The sequence below is a fragment of the Zea mays genome, chromosome 7 (genome assembly GCF_902167145.1).
Source record: "Zea mays cultivar B73 chromosome 7, Zm-B73-REFERENCE-NAM-5.0, whole genome shotgun sequence".
NCBI classification, from domain to species: Eukaryota; Viridiplantae; Streptophyta; class Magnoliopsida; order Poales; family Poaceae; genus Zea; species Zea mays.
This window is the reverse complement of record NC_050102.1, coordinates 155750689-155774145: the sequence shown is the minus strand read 5'-3', so window position 1 is coordinate 155774145 and position 23457 is coordinate 155750689. Positions and strand designations below refer to the sequence as shown.

At 51.8% G+C, this 23457-nt stretch overlaps 2 protein-coding genes and 1 long non-coding RNA gene across 3 annotated transcripts; 2 read left to right on the top strand and 1 right to left on the bottom strand.

The window, feature by feature from the left end:
• Nucleotides 1-11953: 11953 nt before the first annotated feature.
• Nucleotides 11954-13639, bottom strand: LOC100284349 (60S ribosomal protein L15). The gene is made up of 4 exons (NM_001374595.1): nt 13566-13639; nt 13310-13476; nt 12555-12752; nt 11954-12456 (listed from the first exon to the last, which is right to left on the bottom strand). The coding sequence occupies exons 1-4, from the start codon at nt 13567-13569 to the stop codon at nt 12211-12213; spliced, it is 615 nt and encodes a 204-aa protein (NP_001361524.1). The 5' UTR covers nt 13570-13639; the 3' UTR covers nt 11954-12210.
• Nucleotides 13640-16855: 3216 nt separating this feature from the next.
• LOC103634297 (HIV Tat-specific factor 1 homolog) lies at nt 16856-17501 on the top strand (the record flags this gene model as incomplete). Its single annotated transcript, XM_020541718.1, has 4 exons — nt 16856-16957; nt 17040-17142; nt 17230-17310; nt 17413-17501. Coding segments are annotated over 4 exons (375 nt in total), but the record flags the coding sequence as incomplete, so codon positions are not given.
• A 2286-nt stretch (nt 17502-19787) lies between these two features.
• LOC103634296 (uncharacterized) lies at nt 19788-20252 on the top strand. Its single transcript, XR_002263657.1, has 3 exons — nt 19788-19848; nt 19980-20068; nt 20172-20252. It is a non-coding gene; the product is annotated as an uncharacterized lncRNA (long non-coding RNA).
• The last annotated feature ends 3205 nt before the right edge of the window (nt 20253-23457 follow it).

Sequence of the window (23457 nt, the reverse complement as noted above, 5' to 3'; positions counted from 1 at the left end):
GGAACCTCATGCCGCGACTTCCCGATTCATGCGGGAAGCCTCGGTCTACACCGGGCGCACGCGCAACACCGCGCCTGCGGCCCCGGGCCACCTCGGCAACGAGCACCATCGACGCGACCGTCGGGCTCACCTCGACGAAAGGGTGCGCCGAGGCTACCACCCCAGGCGTGGGGGGCGCTACGACAGCGGGGAGGATCGGAGTCCCTCGCCCGAACCACCCGGCCCGCAGGCCTTCAGTCGGGCCATCCGACGGGCGCCATTCCCGACCTGGTTCCGACCCCCGACTACTATCACAAAGTACTCGGGGGAAACGAGACCGGAACTATGGCTCGCGGACTACCGCCTTGCCTGCCAACTGGGTGGAACGGACGACGACAACCTCATCATCCGCAACCTCCCCCTGTTCCTCTCTGACACTGCTCGCGCCTGGTTGGAGCACCTGCCTCCGGGGCAGATTTCCAACTGGGACGACTTGGTCCAAGCCTTCGCTGGCAATTTCCAGGGCACATACGTGCGCCCCGGGAACTCCTGGGACCTTCGAAGCTGCCGGCAACAGCCGGGGGAGTCGCTCCGGGACTACATCCGGCGATTCTCGAAGCAGCGCACCGAGCTGCCCAACATCACCGACTCGGATGTCATCGGCGCGTTCCTCGCCGGCACCACTTGCCGCGACCTGGTGAGCAAGCTGGGTCGCAAAACCCCCACCAGGGCGAGCGAGCTGATGGACATCGCCACCAAGTTCGCCTCCGGCCAGGAGGCGGTCGAGGCTATCTTCCGAAAGGACAAGCAGCCCCAGGGCCGCCCATCGGAAGAAGCTCCCGAGGCGTCTGCTCCGCGCGGCGCCAAGAAGAAAGGCAAGAAGAAGTCGCAATCGAAACGCGACGCCGCCGACGCGGACCTTGTCGCCGCCGCCGAGTATAAGAACCCTCGGAAGCCCCCCGGAGGTGCGAACCTCTTCGACAAGATGCTCAAGGAGCCGTGCCCCTACCATCAGGGGCCCGTCAAGCACACCCTCGAGGAGTGCGTTATGCTTCGGCGTCACTTCCACAGGGTCGGGCCACCCGCCGAGGGTGGCAGGGCCCACGACGACGACAAGAACGAAGATCACCCAGCAGGGGGGTTCCCCGAGGTCCGCGACTGCTTCATGATCTATGGAGGGCATGCGGCGAATACCTCGGCTCGGCACCGCAAGCAAGAGCGCCGGGAGGTCTGCTCGGTGAAGGTGGCGGCGCCAGTCTACCTAGACTGGTCCGACAAGCCCATCACTTTCGACCGGGCCGACCACCCCGACCATGTGCCAAGCCCGGGGAAATACCCGCTCGTCGTCGACCCCGTTGTCGGCGATGTCAGGCTCACCAAGGTCCTGATGGACGGGGGCAGCTGCCTCAACATCATCTACGCCGAGACCCTCAAGCTTCTGCGCGTCGATCCGTCCTTCGTCCGAGCAGGCGCTGCGCCCTTCCACGGGATCATCCCTGGGAAGCGCGTCCAGCCCCTCGGGCGACTCGACCTCCCAGTCTGCTTCGGGACACCCTCCAACTTCCGAAGGGAGACCCTGACGTTCGAAGTGGTCGGGTTCCGAGGAACCTACCACGCCGTGCTAGGGAGGCCATGCTACGCGAAGTTCATGGCCGTCCCCAACTACACCTACCTGAAGCTCAAGATGCCGGGCCCCAACGGGGTCATCACCGTCGGCCCCACGTACAAACACGCGTTCGAATGCGACGTGGAGTGCGTGGAATACGCCGAGGCCCTCGCCGAGTCCGAGGCCCTCATCGCCGACCTGGAGAACCTCTCCAAGGAGGTCCCAGACGTGAAGCGCCATGCCGGCAACTTTGAGCCAGCGGAGACGGTCAAGGCCGTCCCCCTCGACCCCAGTGGCGACACCACCAAGCAGATCCGGATCGGTTCTGGGCTCGACCCCAAATAGGAAGCAGTGCTCGTCGACTTTCTCCGCGCAAACGCCGACGTCTTTGCGTGGAGTCCCTCGGACATGCCCGGCATACCGAGGGATGTCGCCGAGCACTCGCTGGATATTCGGGCCGGAGCCCGACCCGTCAGGCAGCCTCTGCGCCGATTCGACGAGGAGAAGCGCAGAGCGATTGGCGAAGAGATCCACAAGCTAATGGCGGCAGGGTTCATCAAAGAGGTATTCCATCCCGAATGGCTTGCCAACCCTGTGCTTGTGAGGAAGAAAGGGGGGAAATGGCGGATGTGTGTAGACTACACTAGTCTCAACAAAGCATGTCCGAAGGTTCCCTACCCTCTGCCTCGCATCGACCAAATCGTGGATTCCACTGCTGGGTGCGAAACCCTGTCCTTCCTCGATGCCTACTCGGGGTATCACCAGATCCGGATGAGAGAGTCCGACCAGCTCGCGACTTCTTTCATCACGCCGTTCGGCATGTACTGCTATATCACCATGCCGTTCGGCTTGAGGAATGCAGGCGCGACGTACCAGCGGTGCATGAACCATGTGTTCGGCGAACACATCGGTCGCACAGTCGAGGCCTACGTCGATGACATCGTAGTCAAGACACGGAAGGCTTCCGACCTCCTCTCCGACCTTGAAGTGACATTCCGGTGTCTCAAGGCGAAAGGAGTCAAGCTTAATCCTGAGAAGTGTGTCTTCGGGGTACCCCGAGGCATGCTCCTAGGGTTCATCGTCTCTGAGCGAGGCATCGAAGCCAACCCGGAGAAGATTGCGGCCATCACCAGCATGGGACCCATCAAGGACTTAAAAGGGGTACAGAGGGTCATGGGATGCCTCGCGGCCCTGAGCCGTTTCATCTCACGCCTCGGCGAAAGAGGTCTGCCTCTGTACCGCCTCTTAAGGAAGGCCGAATGTTTCGTTTGGACCCCTGAGGCCGAGGAAGCCCTCGGCAACCTGAAGGCGCTCCTCACAAAGGCGCCAGTCTTGGTGCCGCCGGCGGACGGGGAAACCCTCTTGGTCTACGTCGCCGCGACCACTCAGGTGGTTAGCGCCGCGATTGTGGTCGAAAGGCAGGAGGAAGGGCATACATTGCCCGTTCAGAGGCCGGTCTACTTCATCAGCGAAGTGCTGTCCGAGACTAAGATCCGCTACCCACAAGTTCAAAAGCTGCTGTATGCTGTGATCCTGACAAGGCGGAAGCTACGACACTACTTCGAGTCCCATCCGGTAACTGTGGTGTCATCCTTCCCCCTGGGGGAGATCATCCAGTGCCGAGAGGCCTCGGGCAGGATCGCAAAGTGGGCGGTGGAGATCATGGGCGAAACGATCTCGTTCGCCCCTCGGAAGGCCATCAAGTCCCAAGTGTTGGCGGATTTCGTGGCCGAATGGGTCGACACCCAACTGCCAACGACTCCGATCCAACCGGAGCTCTGGACCATGTTTTTCGACGGGTCGCTGATGAAGACGGGGGCCGGCGCGGGCCTGCTCTTCATCTCGCCCCTCGGTAAGCACTTGCGCTACGTGCTGCGCCTCCACTTCCCGGCGTCCAACAATGTGGCCGAGTACGAAGCTCTGGTCAACGGATTGCGGATCGCCATCGAGCTAGGGGTCAGACGCCTCGACGCCCGCGGTGATTCGCAGCTCGTCATCGACCAAGTCATGAAGAACTCCCACTGCCGCGACCCGAAGATGGAGGCCTACTGCGACGAGGTTCGGCGCCTGGAAGACAAGTTCTTCGGGCTCGAGCTCAACCACATCGCTCGGCGCTACAACGAAACCGCAGACGAGCTGGCTAAGATAGCCTCGGGGCGAACGACAGTCCCCCCGGACGTCTTCTCCCGGGATCTGCATCAACCCTCCGTCAAGCTCGACGACGCGCCCGAGCCCGAGGTACCCTCGGCTCAGCCCGAGGTACCCTCGGTTCAGCCCGAGGCACCCTCGGCCCAGCCCGAGGTACCCTCGGCCCCCGAGGGCGGGGCATTGAACGTCGAGGAAGGGCAGAGCGGGGCCACGCCAGACCAAGATTGGCAGGCCCCGTACCTGCAATATCTCCGTCGAGGAGAGCTACCCCTCGACCAAGTCGAGGCTCGGCGGGTAGCGCGACGCGCCAAGTCATTCGTCTTGCTGGGCAACGAAGAGGAGCTCTACCATCGCAGCCCCTCGGGCATCCTCCAGCGATGCATCTCCATCGCCGAAGGTCGGGAACTGCTGCAAGAGGTACACTCGGGGGCTTGCGGCCACCACGCAGCACCCCGAGCCCTTGTTGGAAATGCTTTCCGGCAAGGCTTCTACTGGCCAACGGCGGTGGCTGACGCCACTAGAATTGTCCGCACCTGCGAAGGGTGCCAATTCTATGCGAAGCGGACACACCTGCCCGCTCAGGCTCTGCAGACAATACCCATCACCTGGCCCTTCGCTGTATGGGGTCTGGACCTCGTCGGTCCCTTGCAGAAGGCGCCCGGGGGCTACACGCACCTGCTGGTCGCCATCGACAAATTCTCCAAGTGGATCGAGGTCCGACCTCTGAACAGCATCAGGTCCGAGCAGGCGGTGGCATTCTTCACCAACATCATCCATCGCTTCGGGGTCCCGAACTCCATCATCACCGACAACGGCACCCAGTTCACCGGTAGAGCGTGCCAACGGCATGATTCTACAAGGGCTCAAGCCTCGGATCTACAACGACCTCAACAAGTTCGGCAGGCGATGGATGAAGGAACTCCCCTCGGTGGTCTGGAGCCTAAGGACGACGCCGAGTCGTGCCACGGGCTTCACGCCGTTTTTCCTGGTCTACGGGGCTGAAGCTATCTTGCCCACTGACCTGGAATACGGCTCCCCGAGGGCGAGGGCCTACACCGAACAAAGCAACCAAGCCAGCCGAGAGGAATCGCTGGACCAGCTGGAGGAAGCTCGGGACAGGGCCTTGCTACACTCGGCACGGTACCAACAGTCCCTGCGACGCTACCACGCCCGAGGGGTCCGGTCCCGAGAACTCCAGGTGGGCGACCTGGTGCTTCGGCTGCTACAAGACGCCCGAGGGAGGCACAAGCTCACGCCCCCCTGGGAAGGGCCATTCGTCATCGCCAAAGTTCTGAAGCCCGGAACATACAAGCTGGCCAGCAATCAAGGCGAGATCTACGGCAACGCTTGGAACATCAAACAGCTACGTCGCTTCTACCCTTAAGATGTTTTCAAGTTGTTCATATACCTCGTACCTACGCAAAGTTTAGTTGTCAAGGAAGGGTCGGCCTAGCCTCGGCAAAGCCCGACCCTCCCTCGGGGGCTAAAAGGGGGGAGACCCCCTCTACGTCGAATTTTTCCTCGAAAAAGGATCTCTTTTTAGCAGGATCTCTTTCGTGCTTCTTGACTACTTCGGAAAGCGGATCCTGGAAACGACGAGGTACACGTAAGCAGCCAAGGCTGACCGAGCCGAGGGACTCCTACGCCTCCGGGATACGGATACCTCACTCGTCCCTTTCTGCGATAAGTAACTTGCGCTCGGGTAAAGCGACTCCGTGGACCGAACGAGTCATCACGTTCGGAAGCTCTCCTGCCTAAGCAGTCCTTCAAGCTTTCTCGACTAAGTCGGGGACAGGGCCTCATGGACGGGTGAAAGTACGCGTAAGCGGCAAGGCCGACCGAGCCGAGGGATTCCCACGCCTCTGGGATACGGATACCTCACTCGTCCCTTCCGCGAAAAGCAACTCTCGCTCACACAAACATCCCTGTTACCGACAGAGTCCAGATGCTTGAAACAGGAGGAAAAAAGACGCAGCTTCGCAAGCGCGGCGAGGGCGTGTTCTTCTGGCCTCGGCGGCCGCAGAAAGCACACGCTACAAGATGATCTGATCCTGCAGGCTCGGGTCTTCACGCCGAAGGGAGCCGTAGCACCCTCGGCATCGACGACGTCTTCAGCAAAGCCCGACCCAGCCTCGGGCGGCGCCGCGGTCCAGGGGCTCCTCCGGGAATCCGGCCCGAGCAGGCGGCTCAACCGGTTACCCCTGGGGCCTCGGTCAACCGGCTTCCAAGGGCACCAGCCCGATCCGAGGACTCGACTGACCGACTTTGGCGTCGGCTCCACTGACGGACAACACGGCTAGGCTCCGGCCAACCAGGTTCCCCATTCTCGAGCCAACTCCGCCTCTGTTCATACTGATATCGCTACCCCCGGCCTCGGTCCACCGAAGGGCGGCCGAGGGGTCTCTTCAACTAAGCTAGAGGAGCCTCACATAACAAGGCCGAACGGGCCGAGGGATTCCTACGCCTCCGGGATACGGATACCTCACCCGTCACCTTGGCACGGGGCAACTCATGCTTGGTAAAGCGGTTCAGATAATCAAACAGGCGAGACTTAGTGCTCGAAAATGAGGAAAAAACACGGCTCCGTGCCAAAATTACATACACGTTCAGGCCTCGACAGCCACAATGAACGAACTCACTGGCATACGAGATGCCACTACCAACGGAACTCCGGTTCCCTCCTCCGCAGGTACGAACAACCCCCCTCCGAAGGGGAAGGCCTGCGGAGTAACTGAAGAACGATGGGCGGCTCGCTGCCGCCCGTTCCAACCGCGACGGCCACCACCCCTGCCCCAGACAGCGAAGCAGCTTAAGCAGCAGCTTTGGGGGAGGTGTCGCGGCAGAAGGGCTCCCCCCCGCTGAGGACGAGAACCAGCCATTCAGGCAGGGAGACGGGGACCCAGGGCCCCTAGCGCCCTGCATATCCTGGCATGGCTGGAGGAAGTCTCCGTGGGGCTCAAGGACGCCCTTCACCCCCGGGCGCAGGGGGAAGAAAGGGGCAGCCGACCCACGCGGAGGCGGCCCCCCGACTCGCCTCATCTTCCATCTTGGCCTGGATGACGAAAATCCTTGAGGCCGAGGGAGGAGTAGAGGCCGCGGCCTGGCCCGTTTTCCCCACCGTCGAACTAGAGGTCACCGTCTTGGGTGACCGCCGGTGGCGGGGTGTGGCCAGGCTGCGTGATGAAAATCCTTGAAGCCGAACGATGGCTGAGAGGTGCCAACTCCCATGGAGTTGCGTTCCTCCAACGAGGAGGCGGAAAGGCGGCGGATACCCCCCATCCGGGGGCTTGGAAGACGGGAAGACCCGACGCTTAAGGGAGGAAGAAGACATGGTTGCCTTACGAAAGGAGCCCCCCTCCTTTTAAAGGCAACTCCCCCTACGTGCGCCCCCAGGCGCCGCGGGCCGAGTCTTCTCCAACACGCTCCAAGGCCCTCCCCTGCGACTCGGGGGCTGGGTCCCGCATGTCATGCAAGCCGGCTCAGGGCAGAAGAAGCCAAACCGCCGCGCATGGTGCGCACGACCGTCCAGCGGTTACAGGCGACCCCCCATTTTCGCCCGGACCAACGGGCAGAAGGGGCAGGCAGCCATGCAGGCGGCATGCAACCGCGCCAGATGGACGCACTTCTCCGACTTCTGACACGCCAGCTTGGAACCCAGGCCCACGCGTCGAGCAATCGGCGCGCCAGTTGCTGCATGCAAGCAACCGCACCGCCACTTGTGCCACCATCGCGCCTCTTCGGTTGCGAAGCCTATGCCACGACTCGAGGCGACCCAACAGCGCCAGACTGGCGCGTCGGTCAAAGCGACCGAAAGTGGGCCGGCAGTAATAGCGGTGGCAGCGGGCGGGCGCAGCGGTCACGTCGTCAGCCAGGCTCACGTCCCATCCTGAGACAGCAAGAGAGCCTCCTCTCACGGCGTGAAGACGGTGCACCCGTGACCCGTTCCTCGAACGAGTCGCACGCGCGCAACGGCCGCCCCGCCAACCACTCGCCCCGTCGCATTAACTCCGCGGCGGGACACGCGACGCCTCTGGTAGGAGGAGCGCGCGACGCTTCACCTTCGCCGTAATAACCGCGTCAGAAAAGGTACGCCACGTTTTGTCCGATTTCGTATCCTTTTCCGTTTTCCTCTTTCTCTATCTCTTGCAACAGGGACCGGGAAAGGGGGATACCCCGAAAGGGATCCTTCTCCGCGAAGGAACCGGGCTCCGAGCCCCCCATTACTGATCAGGGGTTCGAAGGCTGGCCCCCCGAGGGTTCAACAGTCGCCTCAGATCGCGTGGGCCCGACACCCACTACTGGTCAGGGGTTCGAAGGCCAGCCCCCCGAAGGGCTCCATGGCCGCCTCAGGCTACTCAGGCTCCGCGCCCATTACTGATCAGGGGTTCGAAGGCTGGCCCCGAAGGGTTCACAGTCGCCTCAGACACCGAGCGAGGGATGACCAGGGGTACGTTCGATACATAACCGAGGCTCGGGCTGCGCTCCCGAGGTACCCTAGGACATTTCCGAGACCAGCGGGAACGATCTTGTAACGGAATCCCATCGGAGGGAGGCATCGAGCCCTCGGACCCCATCGCCAGGGGACCGGGTCCGGCAAATCACCCGCAGGTACTTTTGGGCGTGCCTCTGGGCCCCTAGCCGACCCCCAACGAACGGGGCACGGACGTCCACTCGGATTACCCGCCTGCAGCTCACCGGAGACACCATGTTCGGTGCCCATCGAGGGTAACATGGCGCGCTCCCCCCCTCCTCCTTGCGGAAAGGCGACGTAGGGGCGTATGTAAAAAGCCGAGTCTGTTCCTGATCGTCCTCTCGCCCTGTGCAGAGGCTCGGGGGCTGCTCTCGCAAAAACCGGCTCCGGCCAAATCGTTGACAGCGTCAACATACCAGCCCGAGAGCTTGGGCCCCGACCGTGCACCCGGGCTACGGCCAGTTCGCATGAGGGAACGACCAGACCAGCCGAAGCGTTAAGCGAAGTATTAAGACCTCGAAGGAGTGTAACCACTCCTCCGAGGCCTCGGGGGCTACACCCGGCGGGTGCGCTCGCGCGCACCCACCGGAACGAAATGCAACCGAGAAAGGCTGGTCCCCTTGCAAAAAAGTGCGACAAAAGCCTCCAAGCGAGTGCTAACACTCCCTTCGAGGCTCGGGGGCTACTGTCGGGGACCATAATTAGGGGTACCCTCAAGGCGCCTAATTCTCAGCTGGTAACCCCCATCAGCATAAAGCTGCAAAGGCCTGATGGGCGCGATTAAGTCAGGGATCAGTCCACACGAGTGACTCGATCACACTTCACCCGAGCCTAGCCTCGGCCAAAGGCAGCCGACCTCGAGAGACTTCCGTCTCGCCCGAGGCCCCCTTTTTATGGCGGACACATCACCGGCTCGCCCAAGGCCTTGGCTTCGCTCAGAAGCAACCTTGACTAAATCACCACACCGACTGACCAAATTGCAGGGGCATTTAACGCAAAGGTGGCCTGACACCTCTATCCTGACACGCGCCCCCGGCAGAGCCGAGGTGACCGCCGTCACTCCACCGCTCCACTGGCCAGTCTGACAGAAGGACAGCGCCGCCTGCGCCACTCCGACTGCAGTGCCACTCGACAGAGTAAGTCTGACAGGCAGTCAGGCCTTGCCAAAGGCGCCACGGCGAACTCCGCTCCGCCCGACCCCAGGGCTCGGACTCGGGCTAAGACCCGAAAGACGGCGAACTCCACTCCGCCCGACCCCAGGGCTCGGACTCGGGCTAAGACCCGGAAGACGGCGAACTCCGCTCCGCCCGACCCCAGGGCTCGGACTCGGGCTAAGACCCGGAAGACGGCGAACTCCGCTCCGCCCGACCCCAGGGCTCGGACTCGGGCTAAGACCCGGAAGACGGCGAACTCCGCTCCGCCCGACCCCAGGGCTCGGACTCGGGCTAAGACCCGGAAGACGACGAAACTCCGCCTCGCCCGACCCCAGGGCTCGGACTCCGCCCTGGCCTCGGCCGAACGACTTCCGCCTCGCCCGACCCCTTGGCTCGGGCTCGGCCACGGCAACAGAAGGCAGACTCAACCTCGGCTTCGGAGGAAACCCCACGTCGCCCTGCCTAGGGCACAGACCGCCACGTCAACGGGAGGCGCCATCATCATCCTACCCCGAATCGACTCGGGTCACGGAGAACAAGATCGGCGTCTCGTCCGGCCAGCTCCGCCAGAGAGGCAATGATGGCGCTCCACAAGCTCTATGACGACGGCGGCCCCCAGCTCTCATACGGAAGCAGGACAACGTCAGCAGGGACTCGACCGCTCCAACAGCTGTCCCTCCATCAGGCTCCGCCGCACCTCCGACAGCCACGACATCACGCCAGCAGGGTGCCCAGATCTCTCCGGCTGCCACATTGGCATGTACCTAGGGCGCTAGCTCTCCCTCCGCTAGACACGTAGCACTCTGCTACATCCCCATTGTACACCTGGATCCTCTCCTTACGACTATAAAAGGAAGGACCAGGGCCTTCTCAGAGAAGGTTGGCCGCGCGGGACCGAGGACGGGACAGGCGCTCTCTTGGGGTCGCTCGCTTCCCTCACCCGCGTGGACGCTTGTAACCCCCCTACTGCAAGCGCACCTGACCTGGGCGCGGGACGAACACGAAGGCCGCGGGACTTCCACCTCTCTCACGCTCGGCTCCGGCCACCTCGCCTCTCCCCCCTTCGCGCTCGCCCACGCGCTCGACCCATCTGGGCTGGGGCACGCAGCACACTCACTCGTCGGCTTAGGGACCCCCCTGTCTCGAAACGCCGACAAGTGGAAACCCTGCTTCCCACGTTTAAATGGTAAAAAGTAAAATTATACATGAATGAAAATCCAAAGAACGATTGATGGCACTAAACATACATTCACACACACATAGTCCATAGAACATGCATGTATTATGCTTTATACTCTATACTCAAGCATAAATGAAAACCGTAGCAATGTACAGAGGTTTGCTAGTACTCTCTAAAAGGGAAACTTGCTAGTGCTCTTTAAAGGGAAATCGTAACAATGTACAAACACTTTGCTAGTCTCTCTCCTACATCATTCTCTAAAACTTGGCCCTATCCTCCTAGCGAGGTGAAAGCTGGATATAGTTATCCATTATCTAAAAATATCATTCTCTAAAACGTTCCCTAAATATAGAGGTGTTCATCCATTATCTATATAGAGAGATTTTGTCACCTCTATCCATTTTAATATTTTAAATAATAGATTAAGCAAAAATAATATATATATATAACATTTAAAGATATGATAAATATGTACATACAAAAAAACTAAAGTAAAATATGTTTCTAATATAGATATTTATACATAGAGGATGAGAATATAGAGAACAATGTTATATAGAAATAAAGATAGGAAAGAGAATATTTTAGAGCAAACTATAAAAGAGTGATAAATGAAAGATATAGATGATGTTGCTAGAGACATATATAAATGATGTTGCTAGGTGATATAAAGGAGGGATATGAAGACATGAGCAATATATGCTAGAGAGAAAGTCTAGCCTTGAAAAAAAACTATAGAATCCCTTATTTGACATTGTTTTCAAACTTCATTCCAGAAACTTTATTTTTAAGAACTATCATCTTTAAGATTAGTTTGATGACCAGAAATTTGAAAGATATTTATGAAATAGAAAATCTCTTGCTATTAATGGTCACCAAACCAGCCCTTAATGGACACCCAAATGACCAAATTACCACCGATAAGATGCACATGTGCCTCCTGGGGCACTGTTTCGTGTACGCAAATTGGGTCATGTTTCGGTGCTTAGCTGTGACATTTTGGTCAAAATAAAAATAAAAATATTTATTACTTTTACTCGATATTATAAAAATAACTTATGCTAACTACTACGCTCTATTTAAACTTCTTATTAAATCGCACCCGCGTATATATAAACCAAAACTTATGTTGACATTTTTTTGGTTTATTTAATATGGATGAAATTTAACGAAAGAATGCTTAAATAACACGAACAAACAGTCATAAATTTATTTATATAATGTGGATAAAATTTAATAAAACAACTAAGCATAAATTCTTTATATAATGTCAGAGCAAAATTCCAGCGCGACCCAGAGAATAATGTCAGGCTCCGGGCAGAAATCTACTACCACCGCAAAACTAAATCCATGTACCATGGCAAACCAAAGGTTAAGGCAGTTTACATCAACCAGCATGAGATAAAAAAAACAGCTGCCGCCACAAAACTAAATCCATCGTGCCAGAAAGAATACACAGCAATAAACTACAAACAATCATTTTCATTGACTGAGAACCACAAATATAGTTCGCGACACTTGCTCCACGGTACACTGACAACACAGTTCAAGGGGCTCGGAAGGAACACGGGTAGCAAAATTTAACAATGCAACAAAAATACCAAATACTATCAGAGCCTGCATGGGGCGGGTTCCACGGTAGCAGAGCATCAAGAATTCAAGATGTGTGTGCTCAACGGTAGCGGCGGAGGGACAGGGTCTGGTTGCGCTTCCAGGTGGCCCTCCTCGACGGCCTGTTCTTGTGGTGAGTGTGGCCCTTGCCACGCAGGCCACGGAACTTCTTGCCTGCAGAGGTGAGACCACGGAGCTCACGATGCTTGTGCACAGGATTGCATAGCCAGTTGATTCTTGGGTCGTTGCGGATGGCAGTGTGGGCCACATCAACCAGGATGATCTCAAAGTACTTGTAGGTGCTATCCTGTTGTTCAGTAACAAGAGCGAGATAAGGCATCAGTACTAACTAGGATGAAAATCCTCATGCTATCTTGTTATAATCTCGACTCAATTCAAGTATACCTCATTCACCCAGTAGGAGTTGAGAACCCTGAGTCCACCAAGCTTTCGTCCAGCCCGTTCCTCAGCAACAGATCTCTTGTTCCTCTGGAACTTGAGCTGGGTGATACCCTGGTGCTTGGGCTTGCCATAGACAATACCCTTCGGCACAGGCCTCTTCCTGCCACCACGCCTCACACGGACGCGGTAAACAACATACCCCTGAACAAAAATAACACAAGGTTCAGACCCGGGCACCCAGCAGCTACTCGAATTTTCAAAGCAAAGTAATTCAATGCATTACAGACAAGTACAAGCTGTTCATTTCTACTGACAAGTGAAACTATTAGAGAACATGTGTCAAATAAACCATCCAGCTTCATGGAAAGCATAAAGACTATGCAGTGACTAGTTAAGTGGCAATGATAAGCAATAGTACCATAGGCAGGAAGCTCAAATTAACTATTTACAAAATCAAACCTACCATACCACAAACTCACTCTCAGCAGAGACTAAACTCATCGCAAAACCATCACTACAAAATGTGTCCAATGGAAGAAACTGCTCAAGCCTTCATTTCGTCCACGAAGACTGGCATAATCACAAGAAAATATACAGCTACACTACACACCAGGCTTGCAGAAAGGCTTTAAAACATAAGACAACCAGCATATTACTATAGCTCTTCGGCAATCCCTGGACCCCCCCCCCCCTGCCCACAAATCCATCGCCATCAAAGTTGGCACGCGACAATGGGATCTGCACGTGAGAAGATCTACCTGCTTGGCCTTGAAGCCGAGGCGGCGGGCCTTGTCGGGGCGGGTGGGCCTTGTGAGGCGGACGATGGCCGGCTGCTGCCTGTACTCCCAACAGCGCACGCGTTGAACGAACCGCATCACGTCGGATTGCTTCCTTCTCCATAACTCCGAGACGTACTTGTACGCCCCTGCGCCACAGCGAGAAACGGTGCAACATACCGTAAAGCCCCACACATGCGAATCGGAGAGGGCATCAGCGGTAGGGCCAAGAACTCACCCATGGCAGATGCGACGGCGACGGCGAGGTAGGGAGGGTATGTGCGGAGAGGAGTCTGAGGAGTGAGGAGGTTTAGGTGGCGGCGGCGTGGGAGGGACTTTTTAATACCGCGGCGATGGAATTCTCGTGGCCGTCGGATGGGGCTAGGGTTGTTGAATTGTTGTCCAGGGCAGATGGGCCGCGAAAGTTGGGCCGCCCGCTGCAGATGTACATAGGCCTTCTTGGTTGTTTTGTCTCTTGCGTGGATTTTCATTTGGAAGAAATCTCTACTACTTACTAACTAAGCAATAGTAGTCTGCCTCCACTCGTTCTGCTGTTCTGTCGTCCATCAATCTAGACCGTCCGTATCCTATCGTGTGTCTGCGTCTCTCACGCTCCATTCCCCTCCACCGCACGACCGCACCCCAATCCCTAACCTTCCCCCGCACGTTCCTCTCCTCTCTCTACCGCGCTGCTCGCCCCCTGCGGCCCTGCCCCTGCCGCGATAGATGCCTCACGGCCCCCGACAACGACGATCGCGCCGCCATGACCTCCCATCGCCTCCACCTTCGCCGCAGGGCGCACCCTCCCCCTCGCCATGGTCACCGCCGGAGCGCCACCTCTACGCCTCGATCCCGGTATGTCCTCCTCCCAAACCTCGCTACTCCTACCAGATCTAGGTGGGATAGGTAAACGAAAACACCCACCTGGCGACGTCGCTCGCGCCAGCCACCGACTTCGACTGCGTCGTCGACGCCTTCGGGTACAACGAGTTGGCGATTGCGCGATGCCCAGGAGCTCCAACCGCGCGCCCACGGATTTCTCCTCCCCTGCTGCCGGTAGGAACAGGAATACCCCGCGACGGCTTCTCGGGCTCCTTTAGGTCACCCCAGATTGATGTCGTCATCGAGCACCCTGTTTTTCGGGGTTCGGTAAGTCTCGCATGCAGCACCGTGGTTCGCCCCCGATGGCGCGCCTCCGCCCCGAACCAATCGACCGCGAGAAGGTCAGTTCTTACACCCCCTGGCCCCCCTTGCTCCCGGTGTAAGGCTTGTACTGTGGAATGTGAATCTCGCGATGCTCCTTGTGGTGGATTGCGCTCACACAAGTAGCTGGACACTGATGTGCGACTCCACAGCATTAGGTTAGATTTTGCTTGCGTCCAGAGGAATGTGAATGCTGACTAATCCTGCTGGTAACATTTTCTCTTGTGTGCAGACCTGTCCTGGCTCTGCTGCTCAGGGTTTTCACGAGGGTAAGTGTGCTTATGTCTTCTTGTTTTTGTCCCAACGAATGTATTTATTGGTTACTCCATGCTGATTAGCACTTTAGTGTATTGATTGAGACTTGGGAACCTGTAGTATACTTAATACTTGATTCACTTGTTTGCGTTGCTACTGCAACTTTTTAGTCGATTTTGTTGTACCTATAGTGCATGGTGGACAGCAGAAAGCTTTTCATCATCAAACTATGTCTTTTATTATATAAAATGTAATTTACTGCCAGTTTACTTGCACTGGGACTGCCAGTCTGTAGAAAGCACAGTAGTAATCATGATACATTAGAATCTAGAAGCTGAGAGTACATTTTTGTGTGGGTGATCTGCACAGATGTACCATTAAGATTTAAGAGTGCTACATATAGGCCTTGCTTAGGACCACTGTGCTGAATTTCTATTGATGCGAACCTAGATAAACCAATGACGGTTTGTATATACATGTGTGTGTATGAACTTTAATTATGCGTTATCCTTCTAGGGCTGCTGGGCACACACAAATACATGAGAGGCCCCGCAACAATTCTGTTGCTTTTGTTCTTTCCTCAACCATTGTTGTACAATTCTTTTGACACTTGGTATTGATGTTTTTGTACTGTTGTAGAAGAACTACTTATATGCCAAGCTCGCCGCCGCATCCATGTCAAGCTCGCCCCCGCATCCATGCCAAGCTCACCGCCGCGGGGCTGGGGCTAGGCATGCCGTTGCCGGCAGCGAGCGCCAACGGTAATGGCACCGCGGAACAAAATTCGTGTTTCTCAAAGCATGATGCCATGCCATCTGTGTTTAGGGCCTGGAAATATCTTCAGATGTCTGCTGTAACCTGTGCCTCGGTTAGGCCAGTGTTTTCATTTTGTGAGATTTTGGTTCTAAAGTATTTTAGAGGGCTAACTATGCTATATATTTGTACTTCGCAGTGGCGCCTTGCCAGTCCTCGGCCCCGACTACGATAGTGGCACAGGTCCGCTCGCACATGTTTTGCCGCCTAATGGAGCCTGAACTTCTGTTTCCCCGGAGATTCTATGTTTTCGCCAACGAGCATTACATGTGAGTTGTATTCTACCATCATGTCCCTGCTCGTTTGTATTTCTGTTTCAGTTGGGGTGCTCTCTTCCTATTTGAACCAAAAGGTTCCATGTCCAGTTTTATAGTCAATTGACTATTTTATGATAAAGCTGCTGGAGTTAGTAGTAACCTATTGAACTTTTGTGGTAGGAAGCTAACAAACCTCCGGACAGTTGGTTTGATCTCAAAGTAAACACACATGTCTATGTAACTGGTTTGCCTGATGATGTCACGGTGGAGGAGGTAAATTGCTTCTACCAACTAACTCTACATTTCATTTCTCTTATAGAGATAATTTTGTTTAATGACCATGTAGCAAATGCTTAATTATTTGGTTATTTAAAAAGTACTTGTTCTGCACTTGTGATGCTGGATTTCTTTTGCAGATTGTGGAGGTATTTTCCAAGTGCGAAATAATAAAGGAGGTATACTTTTAGTCTGCTATGTTGCAAAGACAAAATTGTTGTGCTGTAACATTCATTCTTGATGTTGTTTTGATGTTTCTCACTCGTGGAAAGAATTAGTTGTCAGTATTTGGACTAATTATAGTTGCGATCTGAGAACACAACTAATTGGAATACTGGCAAAGGAACTATGCTAACTTATCAGAATCTTGGGACCTTAAATTAATCATGTCAAGGCTGTTCATTATTGCACTGTTCAACTCATCAATTATGTATTTTACTGTCTAACCAAGCATTTAGCAAATTTTAGCTGTCCTTGCAGCATGCGCTATAATACTAGATATTGGTACAACTTTCCATTGGTCATCATAGATGGATATGATATTTGTTGTTGTGGATGCCTTATAAACTGAAAAGATAACAACATTTATGTGATATTTTATTTTGAGCAGGTACTATTGTTTCTCTTATATTAATATTATGTTATAAAAGCATACGGTTGTGCTGTGGCATTTATAGTTCTTTCCTGAACATCAAAGCATTTAGACACCTTTAAATGCTGATAATTTATAATACAGGACCCAGAGACTAAAAAGCCACGAGTGAAGATTTATACTGATAGAGAAACCGGCAGGAAGAAGGGTGATGCCTTGGTGACATATTTCAAGGTATCACCTTGTTAACGTGCTCAGATTATTTGGACTCATTATGCATTTCTTTTTCACGTGCCTTCTTTTTCCAATGATTCAGGAGCCTTCTGTAGCTTTAGCGGTTCTATTGTTGGATGGGACACCATTCTGTCCTGGTGGTAAGACTCATATGTCTGTAAGTCCAGCCAAATTTGAGCAGAAAGGTATTGTTTCGTGATGCCAAAATCAAATACATCAGCTACAGAACTTGTCAGCTGTCACTGATGCCATCGCATATGTACATGTTTTAGGTGATGTTTTCGTTTCAAAGAAAACTGACAAGCAAAAGAAAAGGAAGATAAAGAAGGTTGAGGACAAAATGCTTGGATGGGGTAATTTGGACTGTTGTTTTTTGACAGTTGCTTTAAATTATACAGTTGATTCAAGAATAGGGTCTTATTTCATTTGTTTTCTTGACAATTTCCTCTAACTAGGTGGGCATGACGATAAGAAGCTGATGATTCCTGCTACAGTAATTTTAAGGCACATGTTCACTCCTGTTGAGCTGAGAGTAAGTAGCTGAAATATGCTTGACGCCTCCTGCAAAATGTGTTCTTTTGATCTAAGACAGCTCTTGTTGTACTTGGTTGCCCATTGGTTCATTCAGGTTGCTCATATGAGGTTCATGCTTCATAGCAGCTTTATTTTCGTTCTTATTGGATTCTCACCGATAATATCCCGCAGGCTGATGAAGAGCTTCTTTTTGAGCTTGAGGCTGATGTTAGAGAGGAATGCATCAAGTTTGGTCTGGTGGATAATGTCAAGGTACACCTAACCCCCGGATATATAGTTTTTTTGTGAACTTGTCTGGAAAACAGATCTGACCAACCGTTTTCCAAAGGAAACTTCTCACCGTTTCAGTAACAATGATGAGGCACATATTTTATACTAAAGAAAAATAAGCCAAATCGGCATGGGTCAGCCATAATTTTGCTTAACTGTTCCTGTTGCTGTTCTCCACTAAACCGCCACAGTTACATTGATTAAGATGCTTATTGTTTTGCTGCTTGCAGGTTTGTGAAAATCATCCACAAGGTGTCATATTGGTAAGATTCAAAGACAGGAAAGATGGTGCCAAATGCATAGAGAAGATGAGCGGCAGATGGTAAGTCAACAACAACTCAATACACATATTCGATCCCCTTTGTTCTCTGATGTGGTGTATGTTTCCATCACAAACCATTTGGTATATATATCGTTATTTTCTTCATTGGCTTTAGTGTAAAAGATACGAGTTACCCTCAGGATTGTGCATGTTTGCTTGTCTACACTTAGGATAGAAGGTCATCTATCTCTACTACTTATTAAGTAAGCAATAGTAGTCTGCCTCCCCTCGTTCTGCCGTTCTACCGTTGTGCCTCCCATCTACCTGAACCGTCCGTTTCTATTGTCTATGCCATCCAGCCGCACGCGCTCCTTCCCTGTCCATGATGCCCGTCCCCTCCCCCTCCCCACCCGCACCAACCGCCCGCCTCATCTGCACCGCCCCTCCACGGAAACCCTAGCTCTGCTTGCGGCGGGCGGTAGCGACTGCACGCGACGTGGAGGAGGCACCCCCACCCGCCTAACTGAACTATCATTTCCACTCAGTTGTGCTAATCCAGCATTTTCAGTACAAGAAGGATCTCCTCCTGTATTATTGTATTTTTATGAAGTCCTAATATAATCTTATGGTTACTTTCAGTAACATGATGACATCCTTGTATATTATTGTGATTGTTTTAAAATCCCAAATTTAATCTTATGTTTGTTTTCTTTGGTCAAATATAAGTATTTAGATGTTTGATAATATTGACCATTGAGAGCCCATCTTTAATTTCATGAAATTTATTTTATCTCTACCTTCAATTTTTTTCACGGGAAATGTTATATTGCTCTCATCATATAATGGTTGGTGTGCTGTCTGTGAATGTTACTGCATGTGTTGTTAGGCGCTTCGACTGTACCTCACAACTGACTTTTGCATTGTGGGATGATGACCACAATGTTATCAATGCTGATGTGAAATAAGTCTTTTCTTATATTAAATCTTCTGCTCGGATTTGTAATTCTTTTATGTATGACTTCTAATGTTATATTATAACTCAACATATTTGTCTTGTGACTTGAATCCAATTTTTAGGATGACCCAAAATCTAGGGTGCTGCTCGCTTTAAGGGCTGTGATAAAGTGTATCGAAGAGTATAAGCTTCAGAAGGAGTATTCACTTGGACCTATCCAAAAGTGTGTTTCTGAGCTAAATCCCAAGGATGAGAAAAGGCCATCAACTGAGGTTCGGCATAATTATGCAAAGAAGCCTCGAGGTTATGGCATTTGGATCAAATGGCGAGATGGAGATCCACAACCACAAGCACACGTGATTTCACACATTAGTCCCACATCATGTGTCAACTGTATATTTTTATGTTTCTTGGAAGTTTAGTCTATACAGGACATTATGGCTACATATACAACCTCAAACTCAACTGAAGAGTATTACACCAATAGTGGATGTGATGGGTTTTACTTATGCCTGATGCTTTCTCCCTATTTTGCAGAGGGAGGAGATAAGAAACATGATTGAGCACGATGGTTCTGCCAAAGGGATTGTCTTCAGCCAGTTCACGTCATTCTTGGATTTGATTCAGTTTTCCTTGGGAGGGTAAGCATCAATAGTTTGTTTGTCTTAATGTGCCGTTGTCTGTTGATAGTCCAACTAATTTACAATGATTTGGCAGTCCGACATTAAGTGTGTCCAGCTGAATGGAGCCATGAACATCACCGAAAAGGGAAGAGCCATAGACATCTTCACCCATGATGCAGACTACAGGGTCTTCCTGATGAGCTTAAAAGCTGGAGGAGTCGCGCTGAATCTCACTGTAGCATCTCATGTGAGCTTAGCCAACCTTATTTCTTTGCCAACTTTTGCACAGCAAAAATTTCTTAAACTTGCAGTAAACTCTACAGGGGGAGGAGACAATTTATTTTTCTGATAGTGGGTCCATACCTTGCTGGATTATAGGTGTTCCTGATGGACCCTTGGTGGAATCCAGCGGTCGAGAACCAAGCGCAGGACCGTATCCACCGAATTGGGCAGTTCAAGCCAATCAAGTTGAGTAGAGCTCGCAATGCTGATTAGTTGAATCAATCGAAATGTTTTCCCTGGTGCAACATCCCTCTCCTTTCTAACTACCTTCCGGTTGTGGTTGGGCAGGAGCACTAGGTTTGTGATAAAGGACACGGTTGAAGAGCGCATACTGCAACTGCAACAGAAGAAGCAGCTGGTGTTTAAAGGGTAACAGCTAGACCTCCTCCATCGTCCATCCAATAATGCATACTAATTTTTATTTGAGTGTCGCTGTTCTGTGAATGCTGATGCTATGCTGCCCTGCCTATTTCTCTTTCTCCAGCACCATGGGGGACTCGCCGGATGCCATGTCGAAGCTTACAGAGGCGGACCTCAAGTTTATGTTCTAGATCTAAATGCTGATGTAGTTAAGCATGAGTAGGGAGGGCAGGCTATGCTAGGACTAGGAGCACTGACTTGTTGGAAGTTGGAACCCTGCCGCTGTCGCTGCCATATCACCAGTACGGACGGGGTCGGCGGTGCGTAGATTGACTGCTGATGTGCTTGTTAGAACTGATGTACCAATTCTTTTAATCAAAAACAGATAAACTTGTGGCAAGCGTCATTGCGTCAGGAAGTTGACCTCCTGAAGTTATTTGATATTGTATACTGATAAGTGATAAACTAGATTATGTAGTTTCTATGATTTTTATCATATTGATTCCGTAACAACGAACGGGCATATAACTATTGTGTTCCAGGAATCGACATATTGTGCTTTTTTTGTGTTTCCATGTACATTTATCTCCACCTTGTGTTGTGAGGGTTTCAGCCCTGGGCAATTCCTTTTCCCCCTTATATATAAAAAATGGTGGACCTCATGTTTAACTTCATTTTAACTTACCTTTTGTTTTAACTGTATGTTACTTTTTGCTTTGTATGAAGATCTATATAGCTACCCTAAGATTTATTCTCATGTGACTGACTATTCACTGAAATACTTGTTAATTGGCAAAATGGATTTGCAACTTAGAATGCACTTTCTGGAAATGTTCTGTGTTACCACAGAATTGCTAAGTTTAAAAAATTATATTTGCCACTTGATGTCTGGCTTTATAGTTTTTCTTTATTCATTATATATTAGGTAAACAATCTGATAAAATTACATTTTATCTTCAGTAATACACCCTATTAAGGAGTGGAAGCCAAAATCGCCAAAGAAGTCACCGACCATCGATGCAGATAACAGTATAGCTGATGCTACATCTCCTTCAGCTAGCAACTGTGAAAGTGCCAACAGACTGAATGTAAACGAATTGTCTGAAAAAATTTCACAAACTAACTTGCATGAGGTGGAGCATGTTATTATTCCGGAACATCTTCGTGTGCCAAAATATGAGCAGACCAAGTGAATGTTTGGCAGTTTCACATCTTGTTTGGATTCGGAACAAGTATCTGCCTCGACTCCACAAGACACTGAGCAACCAGAACAGTTAGGTGGACCTTTCCTAATTCTTTTAATCAAAAACAGATAAACTTGTGGCAAGCGTCATTGCGTCAGGAAGTTGACCTCCTGAAGTTATTTGATATTGTATACTGATAAGTGATAAACTAGATTATGTAGTTCCTATAATTTTTATCATATTGATTCCATAGCAACGCATGGGCATATACCTATAACAATATAAGACATATTTTGTATATATAACACATGTGCATATATAAGTTATCGAGATATTATATGTCTCCGTTGCAACGCACGTGCGCTGACCTATAAAAGTATAACACACATTTGTACATAGTTTATCGTGGTTCTATACGTTCCCGTTGCAACGCACGGGCACTCTCCTATGATGATATATGTCTTGTTGTGGTCTGATTTATGCAGCGACGCCTTTGTCAAATGCATAAAAAATATCCTAGCGGATAGTTCGGTCCCGAGAGACTGGCGGCGGTTGGATCTGTCCACAGCGTGAACCATCTGTCCATGCCAAGAATCAGTTAGGGTTTAGATTTTTTAGACTTGTTAGCTAAATTTACGGAATTAACTCGAAAATCGACTTGTAATGAGTTCAGATCTCCCCTTTATATAGATAAGAGGATACGGTCAATTTGAACCTCCACAATCGATCCAATCAACTCTACTTATCGTTTTACCTTATGCATTAGAAGTAGCTCTAATTTAACCAAGTTTAGCCTTCCTCTATCTCGAATCTTCACATCTCTTCGGCTCTACGTTGACTAGAGGCGTCTTGTGTGGCTTGTCGACGCCAAGACACACCATAGGATCTCTCTTCCTCGATGGGGTCCCTCCCGGGAGGCGAGATCTAAGTCTGCTGCGAAGAAGACGGCTGAAAGTCGCCTAAAGGAGGTGAATAGGTGAAACCTGAAATTTATAAACTTAAACTTGCGCTAAGGCCGGGGTTAGCGTTAGAATTAAAATCCGAGTGTGGAAGATCGTTTCTCTTGCTCTGAGTTGCTCAAATGGATATGTATGACTTTGGGAGCAAGCTCAAAACAATATTAGCAAGGAAACGTTAGAGAGGGGAAAGAGGGAAAACAAATCAAATGAAATTAACACAAGTGAACACGATGATTTGTTTTACCGAGGTTCTGTTCTAAAGAACCTAGTCCCCGTTGAGGAGGCCACAAAGGCCGGGTCTATTTCAACCATTTCCCTCTCTCAAGCGGTCACTTAGACCGGATGAGCCTTCTCCTTAATCACTTGGGTCACTAAGACCCCGCAAGGATCACCACACACTTATGTGTCTCTTTCTAGCTTTACAAAGCACTTAACAGAATAAGAATGGGGAAGGAGAAAGCAATCCAAGCAACAAGAGCAACAAATAAACACAAAAACTCTCTCTCTCAAGTCACTAAGTGGTTGAGTTGATTTTGGGACTTGAAGAGGATTGAATGCTTTGGTTGTGTCTTTGCAGTGGTTGTCTTTGCTCTTGCAATGAATGTGATATTCATAATATTTGGATGTCATTGAAAGAGGTGGTTGGAGGTATTTATAGCCTCCAACCACTTCCTAGCCATTGGCTGAGTTTGCTAGCGATGGGCACACCGGACAGTGCGGTGGTGCACCATACAGCCATTGTTCATTGTCCGGTGCGTGCCACGTCAGCACGCCCGTTTGGGTTTGGAGCGAGTTGACCGTTGGAACCCTTGTCCTATAGCTGCACCGAACAATTCGGTGCAATACCGGACATGTCCGGTGCACTCTGACTTCTCTGCTCTGACTTCTGTCGCGCACTGTTCATCACTGTTTACTTTCGACAGTCGATCGTTGGCGCCAGATAGTCGTTGCTCCGTTGGCTTACCGGACAGTCCGGTGAATTACAGCAGAGCGCGGCTGAGAAGTTCCCGAGAGTGGCCTGTTTGCTTGCGCGCGGGCCCGGTGCACCGGACAGTGTCTGGTGCACCAGTG